The 21,403-nt window shown below is 34.7% G+C and overlaps 1 protein-coding gene across 1 annotated transcript; it reads right to left on the minus strand.

Annotated features, from left to right (window-relative positions):
• Positions 1-16,561: 16,561 nt before the first annotated feature.
• On the minus strand, positions 16,562-20,209 carry LOC145162989 (putative WRKY transcription factor 75). Its single transcript, XM_079081931.1, has 2 exons — positions 19,814-20,209; positions 16,562-16,926 (listed from the first exon to the last, which is right to left on the minus strand). The coding sequence occupies exons 1-2, from the start codon at positions 20,167-20,169 to the stop codon at positions 16,773-16,775; spliced, it is 510 nt and encodes a 169-aa protein (XP_078938057.1). The 5' UTR covers positions 20,170-20,209; the 3' UTR covers positions 16,562-16,772.
• Positions 20,210-21,403: the final 1,194 nt, after the last annotated feature.

Below are 21,403 nucleotides of genomic sequence, written 5' to 3' on the forward strand. Positions count from 1 at the left end.
AAAGCATTTCTTAAAGAAATGTATTTTTCATTATATTACAATACTCGGGATGTCATGTTCCGATAAACAGACCAAAAGCATAAACATTTCAATACAGACCTTACAACAGTTATATAAAACATCAGGTCTATAATCCAAAAATAACTTGACAAGTCATCCAACTTATGCTCTGGCGCCACTACCTGTAATACAAAGAAAACTGAGTGGGTCAGGCTTGGGAGCCTGGTGAGCATATAGGGTTTTCAACCCACAATAAATAATTATATTTAATTCCACCAACCAATAATAACCCAATTCCCATTCCCGTTATTCTCACTTTACGTCCCTAAGACAACTAACATAATCGATCTAGTCTAAGAATATTTCATCGGGGCGACAACACATGCTTCGGGGGTTCCTCGGCAATATAAGTCAAATAAGGCAACCATGAGGGGGATGGAGTACAGCGAATGAACACCCAAGTTCATTAACACCTACAGGTGGCGAGCCTGCTAGCGTTCCACAGGACTGTCTAGAAAAGTCTGTGGTCGTCATCTAAACTCCGCTAGATGACTGAATCAAAAACAACATCGAGGCCTCTCATCTGTTTATCACACATCAACTATCTACCCATGTTCTACGCAACATATTAGTAGATAAAAATATATATTTTTATACATAGTTTAAAACCTATATAGTATTCTCATTCAATACACATTCCAAACAACAGATGAGACACATACACATAACACGTATTTCATAGAGAATAAATATACAAATAACACGTATTTCATATAAAAGAAAGTGAATATACATTCACACATATAATAAGAAAATATACAAATAACACGTATTTCGTATAAAATACTTCATAATTATGCGTTAGAAGAAAGTGACTACACACTCACTTGATCAGAAGATGATCGGACAGCACTACGACTTGTAGAAGTAGTATTCTTCGGTAGATCTGGAAGATCTTCACAAAAACCGGGCTCCTCGCGGGCAGAGCTTCGGCTCGGGAATTGCACTTCTCGGGATCTTCGGGGCTTCGAGACTTGCTTCGGGACTCGGGAATGATATCGGGGCTTCGGGATAATTCTTGCACGAAAAACGAGGTAAAATGGGAGAGAGAGAAGAGAAAAAGAGCAAAAAGATCGGCTGCCCTCGCACCCTTTATATAGTGGCCGAAGCCTCGCATTACGCGGGGCGTAATGCTCAGCTACGCGGGGCGTACTGCTCCGGAAACGTCACTGCTTACGCACTTCGGAGTACTCGAGTGCGAGGCGGGTCATGCTTCGCTATACGCTGGGCGTACATCCCTACGCTGGGCGTAACCCGGATAAGTCCGGTGACTCCCCCCCTTTGGATAATATCGGAATTTATAATTAAATTTAATACTTTAATTATTTAATAAACTTCAAAAATTCATATCTTCCTCATACGTACTCCGTTTTTGACGTTCCTTATATCTACGCGTAGGTGAGACTACGCTCTACAACTTTCATTTAGACTCCGTCGGCTAATTTTAAATTTATTTTTATTATTTGTTTTTAGTAGGCCGGGACAGGAAAACTCCGTTATAAATTCATAACTTCTTCATCTGACGTCCGTTTTCGCCTGTCTTTTTATCGTTTCACTACTATTAACAAGATCTTCGATTCTCGTTTAGATTGTTTCGGCTAAAAACCGCTCGATCTCAAATCGAGTATTCGGGCTGCATACTGCTAAGTCGAAACTTCGGAAAATCATAACTTCCTCATACGAAGTCAGATTTGGGCGTTCTTTTTACGCACGCTCTCGGTTTAACGAACTCTACGACTTTCGTTTAGATCACTAAGGCTAAATATCTCTCTAACGTAAATTTCACTTTTTACGTCATTCAGCGTTGTCGGTTCTGTCGCGAAACTTCGACAGGTCATAACTTCTTCGTTATAACTCGGATTTTGGCATTCTTTATATCTTCGGAATCCTTGTTTCGACCACTACATCTTTATGCAAAGATATCGGTTTAATTTTGACTCTCATTTTATTCTTAATTCATTAAATTATAATAATTAAGAAAATAAACACATAATTCACATAATTCACATAATACTCAAATAATTCATCTTTATTACTTCAAAAAGAGTTACAAAGGTTAACCTAGACTATTAAATCAACAATAATGCCTAGCCTGGAAACGCGGGCGTTACAATTCTCTCCCCCTTAGGATGATTCCGTCTCCGGAATCACACATCAACAAACAAATGCTGATAGCGACTCAACATGTCACTCTCCGTTTCCCAGGTGAGATTTGGCCCATTCGAATGTTTCCAACGGACAAGCACTAATTCGACCATCTTGCGTCGCATCTTCTTAGTCTTTCGGTCAACGATTGCCTCAGGTTCTTCAATTAACCTTTTGTTCTCATCAATTCTTAGTTCAGAAATTGGAATTATATCGGGAACTTCTCCCGTGAACTTCCTCAAATAACACACATGGAAAGTGTTATGAATTCCATTCAGTTATTCGGGTAATTCGAGCTTGTAAGCTTGGTTCCCAACCCTCTGAAGAACTTTAAACGGTCCAATAAACCTTGGACTCAACTTTCCCCTTTTACCAAATCTCATAAGTCCCTTCCACGACGACACTTTAAGCAAAACCGAATCTCCAACTTCAAAAGTCATCGGCCTTCGCTTCTTGTCAGCATAGCTCTTTTGACGATCCTGAGCTGCTAACATTCTTTCTCTAATTATTTTCAACTTTTCAGCGGTTTGATGGACTATCTCCGGTCCCATAAACTGCTTTTCCCCAGCCTCAAGCCAACAAGACGGCGTACGACACTTCTGTCCGTACAAAGCTTGATAAGGTGCCATCTTTATGCTCGAGTGGAAACTATTATTGTAGGAAAATTCTACCAAAGGTAAATGTTCATCCCAGTTACCTAGGAATTCTAGGGTACATGCTCTCAGCATATCTTCAAGTGTTTGTATCGTTCTTTCGCTCTGACCATCAGTCTGTGGATGGTAAGATGTACTTAAACACAACTTGGTACCCATTTCCTCTTGTAGACTTTTCCAAAATCGTGAGGTGAAACGGCTGTCACGATCCGATACAATCGTTAACGGAACACCGTGAAGCCTCACAATTTCCTTCACGTAATAATTTGCAAGCTTATCCATAGACCATTTCTCATTGGCTGCTATGAAGTGCGCACTCTTAGTGAAGCGATCAACGATCACCCATATCATGTCGTGACCGTTCTTTGTTCTGGGTAGTTTAGTGACAAAATCCATAGCAATGTCTTCCCATTTACCCATAGGCACAGGTAAAGGTTCTAAAATCCCATATGGTGTCTGATGTTGTGTCTTGACTCTCGCACAAGTCACACACTCGGCCACATACTTTGCAACATCAAGCTTCATCGTCGGCCACCAGTAGTAGGGTTTCAGGTCCTTATACATTTTAGTGCTACCGGGATGAATCGAGTACATGGTTTTGTGAGCTTCTTCCATCAGAAATCTCTAATTCCTCCGGACTTAGGTACCCAAATCCGATCTTGGAACACCTTCAGTCCGTGACTGTTTATACCGAACACTAACGTTTTACCCAAACGTTCCTCCTTTCGGTCATTCTTCTCTAAAGCTTCTTCTTGAGCTTTCTTTATACTCTTCACAATTGTCGAGACAACTTCTATTCTCAACTCTCTTGGCCTTTTTCTTTCAACATTGACCTTTCGACTGAGAGCATCAGCAACAACATTAGCTTTACTGGGGTGGTAAAGTATCTCGCAGTCGTAGTCCTTGAGTAATTCTAGCCAGCGCCGCTGCCTCATATTCAATTCCTTCTGATTAAAAAGATATTGGAGACTCTTATGATCAGTGAAAAGTTTGCACTTCGTGCCATAGAGGTAATGCCTCCATATTTTCAGAGCAAAAACTACCGCTGCCAACTCCAAATCGTGAGTAGGGTAGTTCTTTTCATGCTCCTCCAGCTGTTGAGACGCATATGCTATCACCTTTTCTCTTTGGGTCAAAACACAACCCAACCCAACACCAGACGCATCGCTATAAACAGCGAAGTCTTCAACTCCATCGGTTAGAGAAAGAATCGGTGCCTCACATAGCTTCTTCTTTAGCTTCTCGAATGCTTCCTTATGCTTATCACTCCAAGCATAAGTAACTCCTTTGTGGGTCAAAGCTGTTAATGGAGTAGCAATCGAAGAAAAGCCTTGGATAAACCTTCGGTAATATCCGACTAATCCTAAAAAGCTTCGGATCTCCGTGGGACTTTTCGGTTGTTCCCACTTCATCACAGCTTCAATCTTTGCTGGATCAACCATTATCCCTTCTTGGTTGACCACGTGACCCAAGAATTGGACTTCTCGAATCCAAAAATCACATTTGGAGAACTTTGCATACAACTTCTCCTTCTTCAAAACTTCTAACACTTCTCGCAAGTATCTGTCATGCTCCTCTTGGCTTTTCGAGTAAACCAGAATGTCGTCTATGAACACTATCACAGATTTATCAAGGAATGGATTACAAACCCTATTCATCAAATCCATGAATGTTGCTGGAGCATTGGTTAGTCCAAACGACATAACCAAAAACTCGTAGTGTCCATATCGTGTTCTGAATGCAGTCTTCTCGATATCCTGCTCTCTTACTTTCAGCTGATGATATCCTGACCTTAGGTCGATTTTTGAAAAATAACTTGAACCTTGTAGTTGATCGAACAGGTCATCAATCCTCGGCAACGGATATCTATTCTTTATTGTTGCCTTGTTCAACTCTTTGTAATCAATGCACATTCTCATACTTCCATCTTTCTTCTTCACGAATAACACAAGAGCTCCCCAGGGTGATGAACTAGGTCTAATGAAACATTTGTCCAATAACTCCTGAAGTTGCATCATTAGCTCCTTCATCTCCGTCGGTGCTAGTCGGTAAGGTGCCTTTGCTATTGGTGTCGTTCCTGGTAACAAGTCTATTCTGAACTCCACTTGTCTATCAGGCGGTAATCCGGGAAGATCTTCGGGAAATACTTCCGAATAATCACACACGACAGGAATGCTCTGCATCTCCTTCTTCTCCTTCTTAGCATCAATCACGAATGCCAAATATGATGTACATCCCTTGGTCAAACACTTTCTGGCTTTCATTAGGGAAATGATTCCAGAATTTACTCGGCGTTTGTCCCCATACACCATAAATGACTCTTTCCCTGGCGGGTTTACTTTTACTATCTTCTTCTTGCATAATATCTCGGCGTCATTGGCGTTAAGCCAATCCATTCCCAACACGATGTCGAAACCATTAAGTTCGATAGGCAATAATTCCTCGTGAAACTTATTCCCATTCAAGTCAATTAGGATGTTTTTCATGCGATGGCTAACAGGTACAAACTTCCCACTAGCAACTTCGACTAATAAAGCATTATCTAGTCTATTAACAGGCAAAGCTAGTTTTCTACCAAACTCATGCGAAATAAAGGAGTAGTTGGCTCCAGAATCAAATAAAATTTGAGCAGGTAATTCGTTTACGAGAAAGGTACCTGAAGCGACATCAACTTCATCCTTCGCAGCCTCTAGTGTCATCTGGAAGGCTCTTGCTTTCGGCTTTGGGGGAATGTTGGGTTTTGCTGCCTCTTTCTTTTTCGGACAGTCTTTCAAAATGTACCCCTCTTCATTACAACCAAAACACATCCTTTTGTTGGATGGACACTCATTGGCAAAATGCCCAATTTTTCCACACTTGTAGCAGGTTACTTCCTCACTACATTTCCCAAAGTGTTTTTTCTTACACTTATCGCACCATTTCGCTTCGCCTCCCTTTCCTCTAAACTTCTTCGAATTTGACTTCGAAAATTTACTTTTCTTATTGGAACTTGAAGTTCCTTCAAATTTTCTCTTTTCGCCAACTTCAACCTTGTCGGCGGTTCTTCCCTTGATCATGTCCTCAACAGACTTGGCAGCCCAAATAGCTGCCTCTAGAGTAGGTGCCTGACGCACTGGCACCACGTACTCCCATGGAAGTCCTTTTGCGTATCGGTCAACCTTTGTCAGCTCATCTGGAACGATGCGCAAAGCAAAATCCATCTTGTCTGTGAAAGCATTTGTGTATTCATCAACTGACATGCTGCCCTTTGTCAATGTCAGAAACTTGTTCTCCAACTCCAACAGATTTTGAGCCGAGCAGAACTTGCGCTTGAACTGCACCAAGAACTCTGCCCAGGTCAGTTGCAGTGGCTCATTAGGGCTTAGGGTCTTCCCCAGAGTGTTCCACCAACGAACAGCTCCACCCCTGAACTGACGTACAGCGAACGTAGTTTGCAACTTGCCTCTACAACCACACGTCATGAAGGCTAGCTCCATTTATGAGATCCAATCCATAACTCCGATCGGATCCTCCTTTCCAGTGAAGGTCGATGGTTTGCAAGTCAGAAAATCTTTATACTTGCATCCCATTCCATCATTCCTTCTATTCTGGTTGTTTTGCCTAACTATCGGTTGGTTGGCTTGACCAACAGATCCACTGAAGTTTCCTCCTTCCGAGTGCCCTTCATTTAATTCGGGCTCTTCCACTTGAATTGACAGTTCTTCACGATTCTGTTGAAGCAACCGCCTAGTCTCCTCCATCTGACGATCCAACATCGTCTGAATCATCAATTGAACACCAGCCATTGTCATTGGCTCAGGTGTTGCTGCTACAACAGGCATTTGCTCAATCAGTGGTATTTGATTCATGTTTTCATCAGCATTTCCAACTCCACTCCTCGTTCTCACCATTTTTGATCTATACACCGAATAAGGTGAATTTAGATCCTCAATCACGATAGAAATCAAATCATCCTTATCACTCCGAAACGTTTACATGCTAGTTCTAATATCGTAGACGTACGCTTAGAATCCTACACACATAAGGTTTCCAGATCTGGTCGGCAACAGACCATAGATCCGAACAATTAATATCATATATGGCAAACATATAACATTTAGCACATAAAAGCATTTTAGGCAATTTTCCTAAAATAAACTAGTGCTCATGTCAAAAATATAACAGACACACATCTCACACTTTCACTTAGCATTCTAAGTTTAAGTCTACAAATCCTACAAATTCCTAGTTCGCTTAAACTAATGCTCTGATACCAACTGTGACATCCCCAAAATCACAGCCAGAAAAGACCGGTTTAATTTATGCTTTTAAAACAAGTTCAGAGTAATCCTTTGATTAAAAGAGTTGCGGAATTTGTTCCCAAAACAAAATATGATAAAAATAAGATTTACCAAAGCATTTCTTAAAGAAATGTATTTTTCATTATATTACAATACTCGGGATGTCATGTTCCGATAAACAGACCAAAAGCATAAACATTTCAATACAGACCTTACAACAGTTATATAAAACATCAGGTCTATAATCCAAAAATAACTTGACAAGTCATCCAACTTATGCTCTGGCGCCACTACCTGTAATACAAAGAAAACTGAGTGGGTCAGGCTTGGGAGCCTAGTGAGCATATAGGGTTTTCAACCCACAATAAATAATTATATTTAATTCCACCAACCAACAATAACCCAATTACTCATTCCCGTTATTCTCACTTTACGTCCCTAAGACAACTAACATAAGGAACCTAGTCTAAGAATATTTCATCGGGGCGACAACACATGCTTCGGGGGTTCCTCGGCAATATAAGTCAAATAAGGCAACCATGAGGGGGATGGAGTACAGCGAATGAACACCCAAGTTCATTAACACCTACAGGTGGCGAGCCTGCTAGCGTTCCACAGGACTGTCTAGAAAAGTCTGTGGTCGTCATCTAAACTCCGCTAGATGACTGAATCAAAAACAACATCGAGGCCTCTCATCTGTTTATCACACATCAACTATCTACCCATGTTCTACCCAACATATTAGTAGATAAAAATATATATTTTTATACATAGTTTAAAACCTATATAGTATTCTCATTCAATACATATTCCAAACAACAGATGAGACACATACACATAACACGTATTTCATAGAGAATAAATCATATCTATGAGATAGAAGAAAGTGAATATACATTCACAGATATAATAACAAAATATACACATAACACGTATTTCGTATAAAATACTTCATAATTATGCGTTAGAAGAAAGTGACTACACACTCACTTGATCAGAAGATGATCGGACAGCACTACGACTTGTAGAAGTAGTATTCTTCGGTAGATCTGGAAGATCTTCACAAAAACCGGGCTCCTCGCGGGCAGAGCTTCGGCTCGGGAATTGCACTTCTCGGGATCTTCGGGGCTTCGGGACTTGCTTCGGGACTCGGGAATGATACCGGGGCTTCGGGATAATTCTTGCACGAAAAACGAGGTAAAACGGGAGAGAGAGAAGAGAAAAAGAGCAAAAAGATCGGCTGCCCTCGCACCCTTTATATAGGGGCCGAAGCCTCGCATTACGCTGGGCGTAATTCTCAGCTACGCTGGGCGTACTGCTCCGGAAACGTCACTGCTTACACACTTTAGAGTACTCGAGTGCGAGGCGGGTCATGCTTCGATGTACGCTGGGCGTACAGCCCTACGCTGGGCGTAACCCGGATAAGTCCGGTGACTCCCCCCCTTTGGATAATATCGGAATTTATAATTAAATTTAATACTTTAATTATTTAATAAACTTCAAAAATTCATATCTTCCTCATACGAACTCCGTTTTTGACGTTCTTTATATCCACGCGTAGGTGAGACTACGCTCTACAACTTTCATTTAGACTCGGTCGGCTAATTTTAACTTTATTTTTATTATTTGTTTTTAGTAGGCCGGGACAGGAAAACTCCGTTATAAATTCATAACTTCTTCATCTGACGTCCGTTTTCGCCTGTCTTTTTATCGTTTCACTACTATTAACGAGATCTTCGATTCTCGTTTAGATTGTTTCGGCTAAAAACCGCTCGATCTCAAATCGAGTATTCCGGCTGCATACTGCTAAGTCGAAACTTCGGAAGATCATAACTTCCTCATACGAAGTCAGATTTGGGCGTTCTTTTTACGCACGCTCTCGGTTTAACGAACTCTACGACTTTAGTTTTGATCACTAAGGCTAAATATCTCTCTAACGTAAATTTCACTTTTTACGTCATTCAGCGTTGCCGGTTCTGTCGCGAAACTTCGACAGGTCATAACTTCTTCATTATAACTCGGATGTTGGCATTCTTTATATCTTCGGAATCCTTGTTTCGACCACTACATCTTTATGCAAAGATATTGGGATTATCTCACACTTTAATTTTGACGCTCATTTTATTCTTAATTCATTAAATTATAATAATTAAGAAAATAAACACATAATTCACATAATACTCAAAAAATTCATCTTTATTACTTCAAAAAGAGTTACAAAGGTTAACCTAGACTATTACATCAACAATAATGCCCAGCCTAGAAACGCGGGCGTTACATTAGCTATGGCCCAATATGGCCCATTAGGGTTGGAATGAATCATTCTAGGCCCAAATGGTCCAAAATGTTATAGATTTGGGAATTGGGTCCATTTAGAGTCCACATAGGGTTTCCAAGCCCATAATGGTTGAATTGGATGCTTATTGGTCCATCAGGCCCAATAAGGAAATCCTAGTCTAATATGGACTCAAACCAGGATTCATAGGGTTTTCAGACTCTTTGATGAACATGAAAGGTGAATTTAAATGAGAATTGAGTGATATTTACTTAGAGTATACCTTTTACAATGGTCGAATGATTACACGAAAATAGAATTTCCCAGCCAAAATGCTAGTTGTGACAAAGTAGAAGAAGGATTCTTCGTAGTGAAGGGGGTATCGTCAGAGGAGAACCCAACAGATGCCCTTACGAAGGATCTGAGTAGGTTTAAGCACTTGCAGCACGCCATGAGTATCGGGCTGAAGGACAATATTAGTTTTAGTAATTAGATAGATATTTAGAAACTTGTAATAGCTAAAATGTAATTGACATTGATGATTGAATAAAAGGAGTTTTATTTATAAGTAAATTTACTATCTTGTGTCAATTGTTTACTATTTTTTCACTTTTGCATGTTTTGACTTCCAGAATAATAAGATTATTCAAACTATCCACAGTCGATCATACATTGGAAGTAAGTTATGAGACTAGACTGTCATGAATGGGTTTATAAGATTGTCTAAGGTGTTAGACATAGCAAAAGTTTGCTCCGACATTCATGAGTGCTCTTGAAATAAGATTTGAGTATTGGACTAAACTCACGCTCACATGAATCACTTCATGAAATTTATCACGAGTGATTTTGAGACGATAATATTGTATAGTCTTCAAACCAAGATATATAAGTTGTTGATTATAAATTAAATGTACATTGATAATACGAAAACTCATCAGTAACTTGATGTTATAAAACATATTGTTGTGTATGATTTAACGAGTAGTTAGTACAAGCATATAAGTCGAAGTTTATCTGTTCTATTTATCCTAAGAGGATTAAAAGCGATATCTTGGGCCCCTCGATGATTTTGTTTTGACTTATGTGTCGGGCCTGGTCAGGACTCAATTGATATGTTTAATTAAGTTCGATGCCAAAAAAATCAGAAATTGGGAAACAAACTGTTGGACAATGAGTATGACTTTATTCCATGTCTTTGTCCACACGATATCTTGAAGAACAGATGATTATATGATCCCTTATCTAATGGACGCGTCAGAATTCGACAGCGGCTTTTGAGAGCTACGATTGCTAATCGGATTTTGAAGTTGCATTGGCAGTTATAGTTATTAGGCTTATCCAAGTGGGAGACTATTGTATTAGGTGTCTAAGCCCATAACTATAATTGTTATGTACTTGACCCGATAGTAGCATGGTCTATTTTGGGTTGCCTTAACCAGTACAATTTGACAGGATGGATATTTGACAAAGATGTTATTTGTGATTTATTAATATATTTTAAGAATAATATATTAATTGAGAAATCATATTATTTAATTGGTATTGATCAAGAATTAATTTGGAATTAATTTAGTGATAAAAAGAGACTGATTAAATTAACAGGGGCTGATTATGTAAATCAGTGATACATGTAATTTGGGCTACTGATCCATGACTAATTATTAATGGACTAAATTCATATGAGAGTCCATGAAGTGTAATTGGATTAAAAGCCTAAGTGTATGAATTAGGGTTTACAAGTGACCCTTGAGATTCTACACTATAAATGTGTTCCCATAGCTCCAAAATCGATACACAAGTATTCCAAGAAGAAGCTAGCCGATTTTGGTGTTTCCTGAACCTCTCTCGTATTCCTCTAATTGTTCTTGGTGTTTGTGACTTGATTGAGGCATCACACTTGAGGTTATAAGCTCTTATAAGGCCAAGTTCTATAAGCTACAACAAGAGGTAATCATCTAACTAGTTTTTTTATGATTAATATATTAAAGTTGCATGCTAGTTAGGCTTCATGCTTTGGAAAATGAATATCACATGTGTAACTAGATAAAACTTAGATCCAAAGCATTAGGGTTGTATGTGCAGCATAGGGATGTTAGAGTACATAAAACCCAACATCATTTACCAGAGTATAGATGGCGACTGCTGACTAATCTAAACAAGTCATGTGGAAACACCGGCAGGCTCACAACCTGTAGGTGATTAATTACGAGTTCAGGCGATGTAGTAACTACGTATTCATGCGATGATACTTTAACCCTTACTTGACACGTATTGGGGGAGTAATCCCCGAATCATTATTAATTGTCTATGCCATGTAGGCGATGATCCTTAGGAACAAACATATAAGGAAATGTGATGTAAGGCGATGAGAGGTAAATACGATGTAGGAGGTGACCCTTAGGGAAGAATAAATAAAGAAAACGATGATGGGTAATCGGGTTAATTGTTTGACATGAAATATGTGAATAAACAAATTTACTATATTATTGTGGGTTGAAAACCCTATGTACTCATCAAGTTTCCCAACCTGACCCACTCAGTTTATTATATCACAGGTAGCGATATTAAAGATACATTCTGCTGAGAGATTCAAGGAGATGCAGATCATTAGTGTAAATTAATGTAAGGTCTGTTCATGCTTATGTTTTTGTATTGACGATGACATCCCAATGTTTTAATATAAATAAAATACATTTCTTCGTAAATGCTTTGATAATATCATTATCATGTTTTGTAGGAACAAATTCCGCAATATTATTCTTCAAAAAGGATACTCTGATTTTTAAATAAGCATAAACAAATCGGTCTTTTCTGGCCGTGAAATTGGGGATGTCACATGTATCGACTCGTACCCCAGACTAATAGACTTCAGTTTCTTTTTTACTAGATAATGTGAAAGGGGAACCTTGTTGTCTTTAGGAAATGTTGATTGCAACAACTCAAGGAGTTGATCAAATGAATTATCAGTCTGTTTGTTGTTCACCTTAATATGCATTAAATTTGCTAGAAACTCAAGGGAAGAAAAAGTGCAACCAGGATACAATTTAGTTTCTACTTCTTCTAACAACTATGTAAAATCATCATCCACACTACTACCCCTTGTATTCGAGGTTCCCTCATCGAGGTTGGTATCATTTCTCTCGACTCCCACATCACATCGTCGATTAAATCACCCATTTCGTTACTCGGCAAGACGACTGGAGGAATTAAAGATTCATCAGGATAGATCCAAGTCGTGTACAACTTACTGAAACCATTTATAAATATATGACGTTCCACTGTTGTCGGGTACTTAAGTAACGGTTATCACATTTTTGACATGCACATCTGATTTTACCATTACTATCAAGGTGTGACTTGGACTTCTCAATAAAAGCTTTGAGTCCTACTTGGAACTCGGGATAGTTTCGATGTGGATTACTAGTCCAACTTTTATCAATAGACATGATGTTGCTGAAACAAAATTTTGGTTTTAGAGTTTACTCTACGGAAAACAAAAATCAGATAGACTATTCATAAAGTAGATGACTGAAAAAGTATCCCCTGAAATGGGGACAAAAATTCGGAAATAGATAGAGTATTGACAAGGGATTCAACAATTCCTTATCTCATATGTGAACATCCATTACATGATTGTATGTTTAAGAAAAATTCGGCAACAATTCCCCTTAGCTCCCAATTATATATATATATATATATATATATATATATATATATATATATATATATATATATATATATATATATATATATATATATATATATACACACACACACACACACACCCGAAGAGAAGAGAAAATGAAAACCGAATATGTCTTAAACAAACAATCATGTAATATATGTTCACATCCTAAATGAGATAAAATACTCAAAAAGCAGTCCTAAAACGGGGACAACCTGAAATTAATTTCTAAATCAATTTCAAGCGGGTATCTCTAGGCTCATGATGATTACAAAGAAGACATAAATGAATAGAAGTTGGAAGAGTTTTTTTTGTTATTTATAGCATCTTACTTTTGTATATATTTTTTTATTTATCGTATTTGGTTTTGTTTTAAGTTTTCTATAACAAAAAAAAGTAGGATGCTATAATTCACAATGTCATTTAAAGTATAATGTTATAATTAAAAAAAAAGTAGGATTCTATATATAGCATCCTACTTTTTTTTAATTAAATCATTGTATTTTAAATGACAATGTAAATTATATCATCCTACTTTTTTTTCTTGTACTTCTTTCTGTTATACCAATGATTATTAAATGTAATTATAAATTATAAATAATAATGGCATGTAAAGTACAATGTTATAATTGAAAAACAAAAAAAAGAGTAGGATGCTATAATTCAAAATGTCATTTAAAGTACAATGTTATAATTAAAAAAAGTAGTATGATATATATAGCATCCCACTTTTTTTAATTATAACATTATACTTTAAATAACATTGTGAATTATATAATCCTAATTTTTTTTCTTTTTCAATTATAGCATTATACTTTACATGGTAAGATGAATTATAGCATCCTATTTTTTTTTTAAATGAAATTATTAATTACAGGATCCTACTTTTTTTTTTGTTTTTAATTATAGCATTGTAATTTTGAGATTTGCCTAATTAAATCATAACATTATACACACATACATTCTTGTTTGCATATAAATACATACATACATACATACATACATACATACATACATATATATATATATATATATATATATATATATATATATATATTCATCATACACATACACATATACACATATACACAAATACACAATATATAGAAATACACATATGCATACATTATAACACATACATTATAGATTGCATACCAAAAACTACACATAAACATATAAAATAAACTCATAAACATGCCAAAACCCAATCAGACATATAAACATGCATATACAAATTCAATACAATCTTTAACTTGAAATTAGAACACATATTTTTTATGTGCATCATAGAGACATTTTTACTATAATCAAATACCCATAGTTTCACATACATATACCACATATATATACTTTCACATATATACATAATAGCATCTTACTTACACAAAATACATATGCTTATATATATATATATATATATATATATATATATATATATTATACACACATACATACACCAAATACATATATTTTCACATACATACACCAAATACACAAAAAAAACACTGATGATGAAAAAAATACACGATTTATACACACATATGCCAAATTCCACAGAATATATAAAAACTCACATATTTTGCAATAAAATATCAAAATTCAAAGTAAAAAGAACCTATGGTGGACATAATTTAAGAGATTGTGTAGTGGTTGGTGGTAGTCCTCAGTAGTGACAGTATACCTGACGGTGACCAAGACAAAACGACCAAAAAAACTGAAATTGACAATTATTTTGCAATTAATCACAAGATGGAGCTGGAAATCGATGTTACAGGAGAAAGAGAAAGAGAAATCAGAAGTTGAAGCTACCGTCGCCGAAGATGCACATGTTTTCATCGGAAATTGTTGTTCCCCTTTGTCGGTAATCTCACAATGGGGAGTTCCCCTTCGTCGAAATCTACTTGGTGGCCGGATCGATCGTTGATGGAGATAAAAGGGGAAGAAAAAAAAGCAAGAGCAGATGCACAAACGAAAGAAGTAGAAAGTGAAGATTTTACGTCGTTTTTTTTTTGTTATCTGCAAAGGCCTTTACCGGCGACAAACATCAACAACGAAGAGAATTCTAAAGGGAGGGTACCACGTCATTTTTATTCCACATTTAGCGGCGACAATTTCGACCTTTAGCGGTGACATAATTGTCGCCGTTATTCACTTTGTGCGAAAATGAACCCTAATTGTTGGATTAGATCATCAATCGAACGATTGAGATATACCAGAAGGTGTATGTGCGGATTCTGCCCCAAAGCATTACCGACGACGTTATTAGCAGCGATACCGGCTTTTACCGGCGACTTAAGCTTAAGTTGCCGCAAAAAGCCAGTGTTGTCGCTAATAACATCGTCGATAATGATCTTGTTTTTTATAGTATATATATATATATATATATATATATATATATATATATATATATATATATATATATATATATATATATATATATATATATTGTTAGCGGTTCAATCGATCAAACCAATTAACCATCATACTGGGAAGTTAACCATCATACTGGTAACTTGTTCTTTATCCGGTCCGATTTTTAAGACATTGGTAATAATTATAATAGTCAGTTCTACCTGGTTATATTAACTATTTTAACCGGGTTTATAACCCATTTTGTAGTAGTGGTTGTAATTTGTTCATTAAAAAAACAATATAGTAGCGAATAGCGATTGTGTTGTATATGTAAACTCCAACGTATAAGATATACTAGTGGAAATCTAGATATCTATGTCATCACTAAAAAGTTGTTGGATATTATATATACCAAATTTTGGGTTTTATGTTGAAAAGTCTCATTATTTTGGGAAATTTTTTGATAAAGTGCTAAAAATTATTTTTTTTACAGAAAAGTCTCATTATTTTGAGAAAATCACATAATCCGTCATTTGTTGTTCAAATATAAAAAATGGCTTTTTCTTTAATTTGGGAAAAATGTTAAATAATCAGGATTTTTCTGTTAAATTTTTTTTATGACTTTATTAAAAATTTTCCTAAAATAATAGGATTTTTCTTCATTAATCCGACGAACTTTTCAACCCATAGTATGTTATTACGAACATGTAATAAGACTTTTATTTAATTTCAACCATTGTCGTGTGGTTTCCAGGAACTACAAACAAGTGAAGAATACAATCGAATAACTTTGATGAGTATCCTTGTGGTTGATCGTAAAGTATCTCTTGTGGTCCTGCTATGTTTTTATTGATGAACGTTTTCGATCGACAAGGATATTCTTAGTTTCTTGTTTAGATACGCCAAGTTTAATCCAACAATCAGACTCATGGCATATTAAACAAACTCTCATCATCAATGGATCTTAACCATAATATCTATGGTCAATGTTTCAAGATCCTCAAGATATTTAATTGTAAGACTACCATGAAATGATGAAATAAAATGTCGCGAAGGATATCAAGTCATTGTCATGTAGAATATTATCAACATCTATCATGTTGGACCAGTTTTCATTTATTAGATTCCTGATAAGATGTTCTTCAAGAGGCTACTAGCAACCGGTTATTACTTGTTACCGACTTTAGATAACCTAACTACTTGCAACGGAATTTGATTTGTTTTTTGCTTTTGGAATGTGTAGACAGAAACAACTAAACTACTCGCATCAAAATAGACAACATAAAATGACAAAAACATAAAATTCGGTTTCGGGCTATGTTCTAACTTGAGATATGATTAATATCTTGGGGAGGCATGGGGATTGTATGTGCATGGAAGCCTTCATATGTTGTGACTACAACTCCTTCGTCCTTTGAAAGCCTTTGAACTTGCTTTTTCACGTTGCATCCTTTGTAGTTGCACTTGTAATAATTCCTACACATTAACAAACATATATTCATATAAGTGGTAAATTAGAATATTACATGTAAATTAGAATATTAAGGTAACATGTGAAAATAGGTTGAGTCAGAAATTTTTTTTTACTTGTTTTTAAACATTGTAAATTAGTAATGTGTGAAATATGATTATGAGAACAATTTAATATATATATATATATATATATATATATATATATATATATATATATATATATATATATATATATATATATAGTATGTGTGTATGGAATAATTAGCCGGGAGCTAGTAATGGGTAACAAGTAGTTGAAAATTATAGCTTTTATTTTGTTATATAAGTGTTTGACAAAAATAACTGAAAACATTTGAAATATGTAAAATTACATTAAATGAAAATTAATTAAAAAAATATATTTTTAAGGATAATTTTGGAAAGACAAAATTACATAAATGGTCCTTGTGGTTGACACAATTAACCAACTTTGGTCCTTATGACAAATTTTTTTTGCGTAGATGGTCCCTGTAGTTTCAAAATCTTACAAAGTCAGTCCTTTTGGCTAACGGTGTTAACTTTTTAAGTTAAGTCCCCTGTGAAATGACCAATTTGTCATTCATGCCATAAGGACCATTTATGTAATTTGTTCCATCCATAGGGACCATTTATGTAACTTTGTCTATTATTTATTACTTTTTTATTTAATTTATTTATGTTTCTATGATTTAGAATTTTGTTGACGTTTTGTTCGAATATATTTTTAATTTTTTTTGCTTTCATTTTTTGATATTTTGTTTGTATAATTTTTACTAATTTTTTTTTGACGTTTTATTCGAATACATTTATTAATATTTCTTTTGAATTTTGAATTTTCGCTTGAATAACTTCTTTTTTTTGACGTTTTGTTAAAATATATTTTTTAATGATTTTTGTACATTTTATTTGCTTATATTAAAGATTTCATGATAACTATAGTCATATTTCGTACTTAATTCATTTACAATCATATTTTTCTATTTTTTTTTTGTTCTTTTAATATATACAGGTTATATAATTATTTTTTTTAATTCAAATATATAACTATATAACACATATAAGGTTATAATTTTTATTTTTGTAAAACTTTTTATAAACATTTTTCTTACATATATAAAAAACTTTGTTAAATGTGAATATGATTAATATAGATAGGATAATCGGAACATATATGGTAATCGAAAAAAATATGTCTAAAAGAATTAAATAACTCGAAAATACTAAAGTTAAGTCTAATGTGAAATGACATAGGTGATCTCGTCAAGACTACGCGTCAGTCTTAGGTTAGCCTATGCGTACCTAATTTATATTAATCATATTCACGTTTAACAATTTTTTTTTATATTTTTTTTCAAAAATGTTTATAAAAAGATCTACAAAAATAATTATTATACAACCTTATATGTGTTATATAGTTATTTATTTGAATTACAAAATAATACTTATAAAACCTTATGTATATTAAAAGAACAAAAAAAGAAAAATATGATTGTAAGTGAATTAAGTTAGGAATTATGATTATAATGACCATCAAATCTTTAATAAGTACAAACAAACAAAATGTAGAAAAAAAAACATTAAAAAATATATTCGAAAAAAAAGTAAAAAAAAAAAATAGAAGAAATTATTCAAACAAAAAGTCAAAAGAAATATTAATAAATGTATTCGAAAAAATGTCAAAAAATTAGAAAACATTTATATGAACACAATATCAAAAAATGTAAGCGAAAAAATATACAAAAAAACATTAAATAATATATTCGAACAAAACATCAAAAAAAATCTAAATCATTGTAATATAAATAAATTAAATAAAAATAATAATAAATAATAGATGACATTACATAAATAGTCCTTGTAGCTAGAACAAAGTACATAAATAGTCTTTATGGTAGCAATGACAAATGTGTCATTTCACTAGAAACTTAACTGAAAAAGATTGTCTTTACAAGATTTTGAAACTACATAGACCATCTATGCATAAAATTTGTCATAAAGACCAGAGTTGGTCAATTGTGTCAACCACAAAGACCATTTATGTAATTTTGTCTTTTTGGCTAACAGTGTTAGCCAAAAAGATTGTCTTTACAAGATTTTGAAACTACATAGACCATCTATGCATAAAATTTGTCATAAAGACCAGAGTTGGTCAATTGTGTCAACCACAAAGACCATTTATGTAATTTTGTCTTTTGGAAATTAATTAAAAAACCTATATGAAATAGCTTCTAGATTTAAAGTTTTGTTTAAACTAAAAATGTTTGTAGAAAATTTTTGTTAAAAACTAAAATCTAAAACATGTCAAACACTCGCTACCAAACATGTCTACAGTATGTTTATCAATTTGCTTGATTAGATAATAGATATAATGTGTAATCCAACTTGATACATTTAATGGCAGAAATTACTAATTCTAATGTTTGGTTTTATTATATTTGTAAGAAATCAAATTCTCATCGATTTTTCGACTATATATTTTTTATTTTGTTCCAAATTATCCATAAATACACTAATTTGTATAACTATAATGGACATCGGGTCATTATAGTTTCGCTACAAAATAAAATACACATTAAAATTCAGTTCACATATCGTGATATATTTGCTTTTTTTTATTCCAACAAGAAAACAGTTAAAAATAAATTACAAATACGGACGTTAGAATAATATTCGTTCTTTTGAAAACATTTGCTACTCATTTAGTCATTTTGTATGCTAAAGTTTATTACTAAATTATTTTGGTGTTCAAATGTCGTATTTATATATCATCCAGTAACTTAAAGCAAAAACAAATATTTCAACAACTTTGATATAATTTCTCGGATTTCTAGGAAATATATTTTGCATAAGGAAGGGATGGAAAGAAATTAACCTGGCAAATTTGTTGTTTTTAACAATTTTTTGGCCGTATTTTCGCCATTTATAACCATCATCAAGAATGTCTACTTGGCTCCTTGTTTGGAATGCTATTTTCGGGTTCTTGGCTTTCATCTCGATCTTTTTATCACAACCAACACCCGCCACTTCTGGTGATTCCACCACCACGTTGCCGCCTTCCAACAACCATGGTTTTCCCATTATGTCATCATCTTCATCAACTTGACAAGCCATTTGATTTATCATCACATTTGACTGGTTTCCATGATCGGTTTTAATCACATCTGAGCTAGTGGTGTCTGGTATAAATAATGCATTTGACCATAAGTTGTGATCAAAAGCAGTGGTCATTTTAGTATCAGCAGAAGAGGTTTTAAAACAATTACATAAGTTGTGATCAAAAGCAGTGGTCATTTTAGTATCAGCAGAAGAGGTTTTAAAACAATTAAAATTCATAAAGTAAGAAAATGTGGCTTGATATCTTAATATATAGTATTGGTCAAATATGGTGTCCGACCAAGAGTACTACTGAACGTTGAATGGTGACTGCTCCATAATAAAGAGAGGAAATAGCTACCTCATTTCCTTCAGACCATCACAGTCACCACTACACTAGAGACAACTTCACTACATCCTACGCAATTAAAACTAGCTTGTTTCATTTTAAAGTTTTATATACATAAAGATCGATGCATACATATTAATTTGACAAATTTTAGTTTATGTTGGTTTATTAATTTGTAGTTTGGTTTATGTCAAAAAATTTGATAGTTTGTAACTTTTGCTTATATTGATGTGTTGGTAGTTTAGTAGTTTTGGCATTTTGATTAACGTTGATTTCTTGGTAAATATTAGTCTAGTAGTTGGTAAATTTTAGTATAATATTTTGGTTAATGTTGATATTTAAGTTAACGTTGATTTCTTAATAAACGTTAGTTTAATAGCTAGTTGGGTTTTTGGCACTGTTGTATAACAATGTTTTAGCAATTTGTTTAGTCCCTCATCTTTTATTTTTGTGTGCTAAATTGGTCCTTAACGTTAGTAAATACCGGCTAATTACACCTTATTCACCCGGTAAATGGAGCAATTGGTTGTATTTCTTATGTGACATTACATTAAATAAGATTTCTTATCTTACTTCATCCACATATGAAATCGAAGTCAAAATAATTATATTTATTTAGGTGGTGTTTGTTTTTTTTTAAAATACCTCTTCAAATCTCTTAGTGTTGTGCGGCGCAGCACACGCGCATCACTTTTAAGTTCGCAACAGTTTGTTTTTTAAAAGACTTCGGACTCAAAAACCTCTTACGGTCCTCTTCCCCACACAACATTGGGCTTGGCTCTTCTCACCTCTTCTAACCTAATCTAAACAAAAAAAACGCCCTAAACAAAAAAAAAAAAGAAACGCGGAAGATCGCTCCAGCCGTTCTCCTTCTTCGTTCGTTCTCCTTCTTCGTTCTCAGCTCTCTTCTCGTCGATCGCCGACTCCAGCCGCTCGTCGGTCGCCGCCGCTGCTGCCCGGTGCTCGTTTTTTGCTGCCATCGTCTTCAACATCGACAGGTTAGGTTTTTTTTTTTCTGAT

This window comes from Lactuca virosa, chromosome 3 (assembly GCF_052849685.1).
Source record: "Lactuca virosa cultivar CGN04683 chromosome 3, Lactuca_virosa_CGN04683_v6, whole genome shotgun sequence".
NCBI lineage: Eukaryota > Viridiplantae > Streptophyta > Magnoliopsida > Asterales > Asteraceae > Lactuca > Lactuca virosa.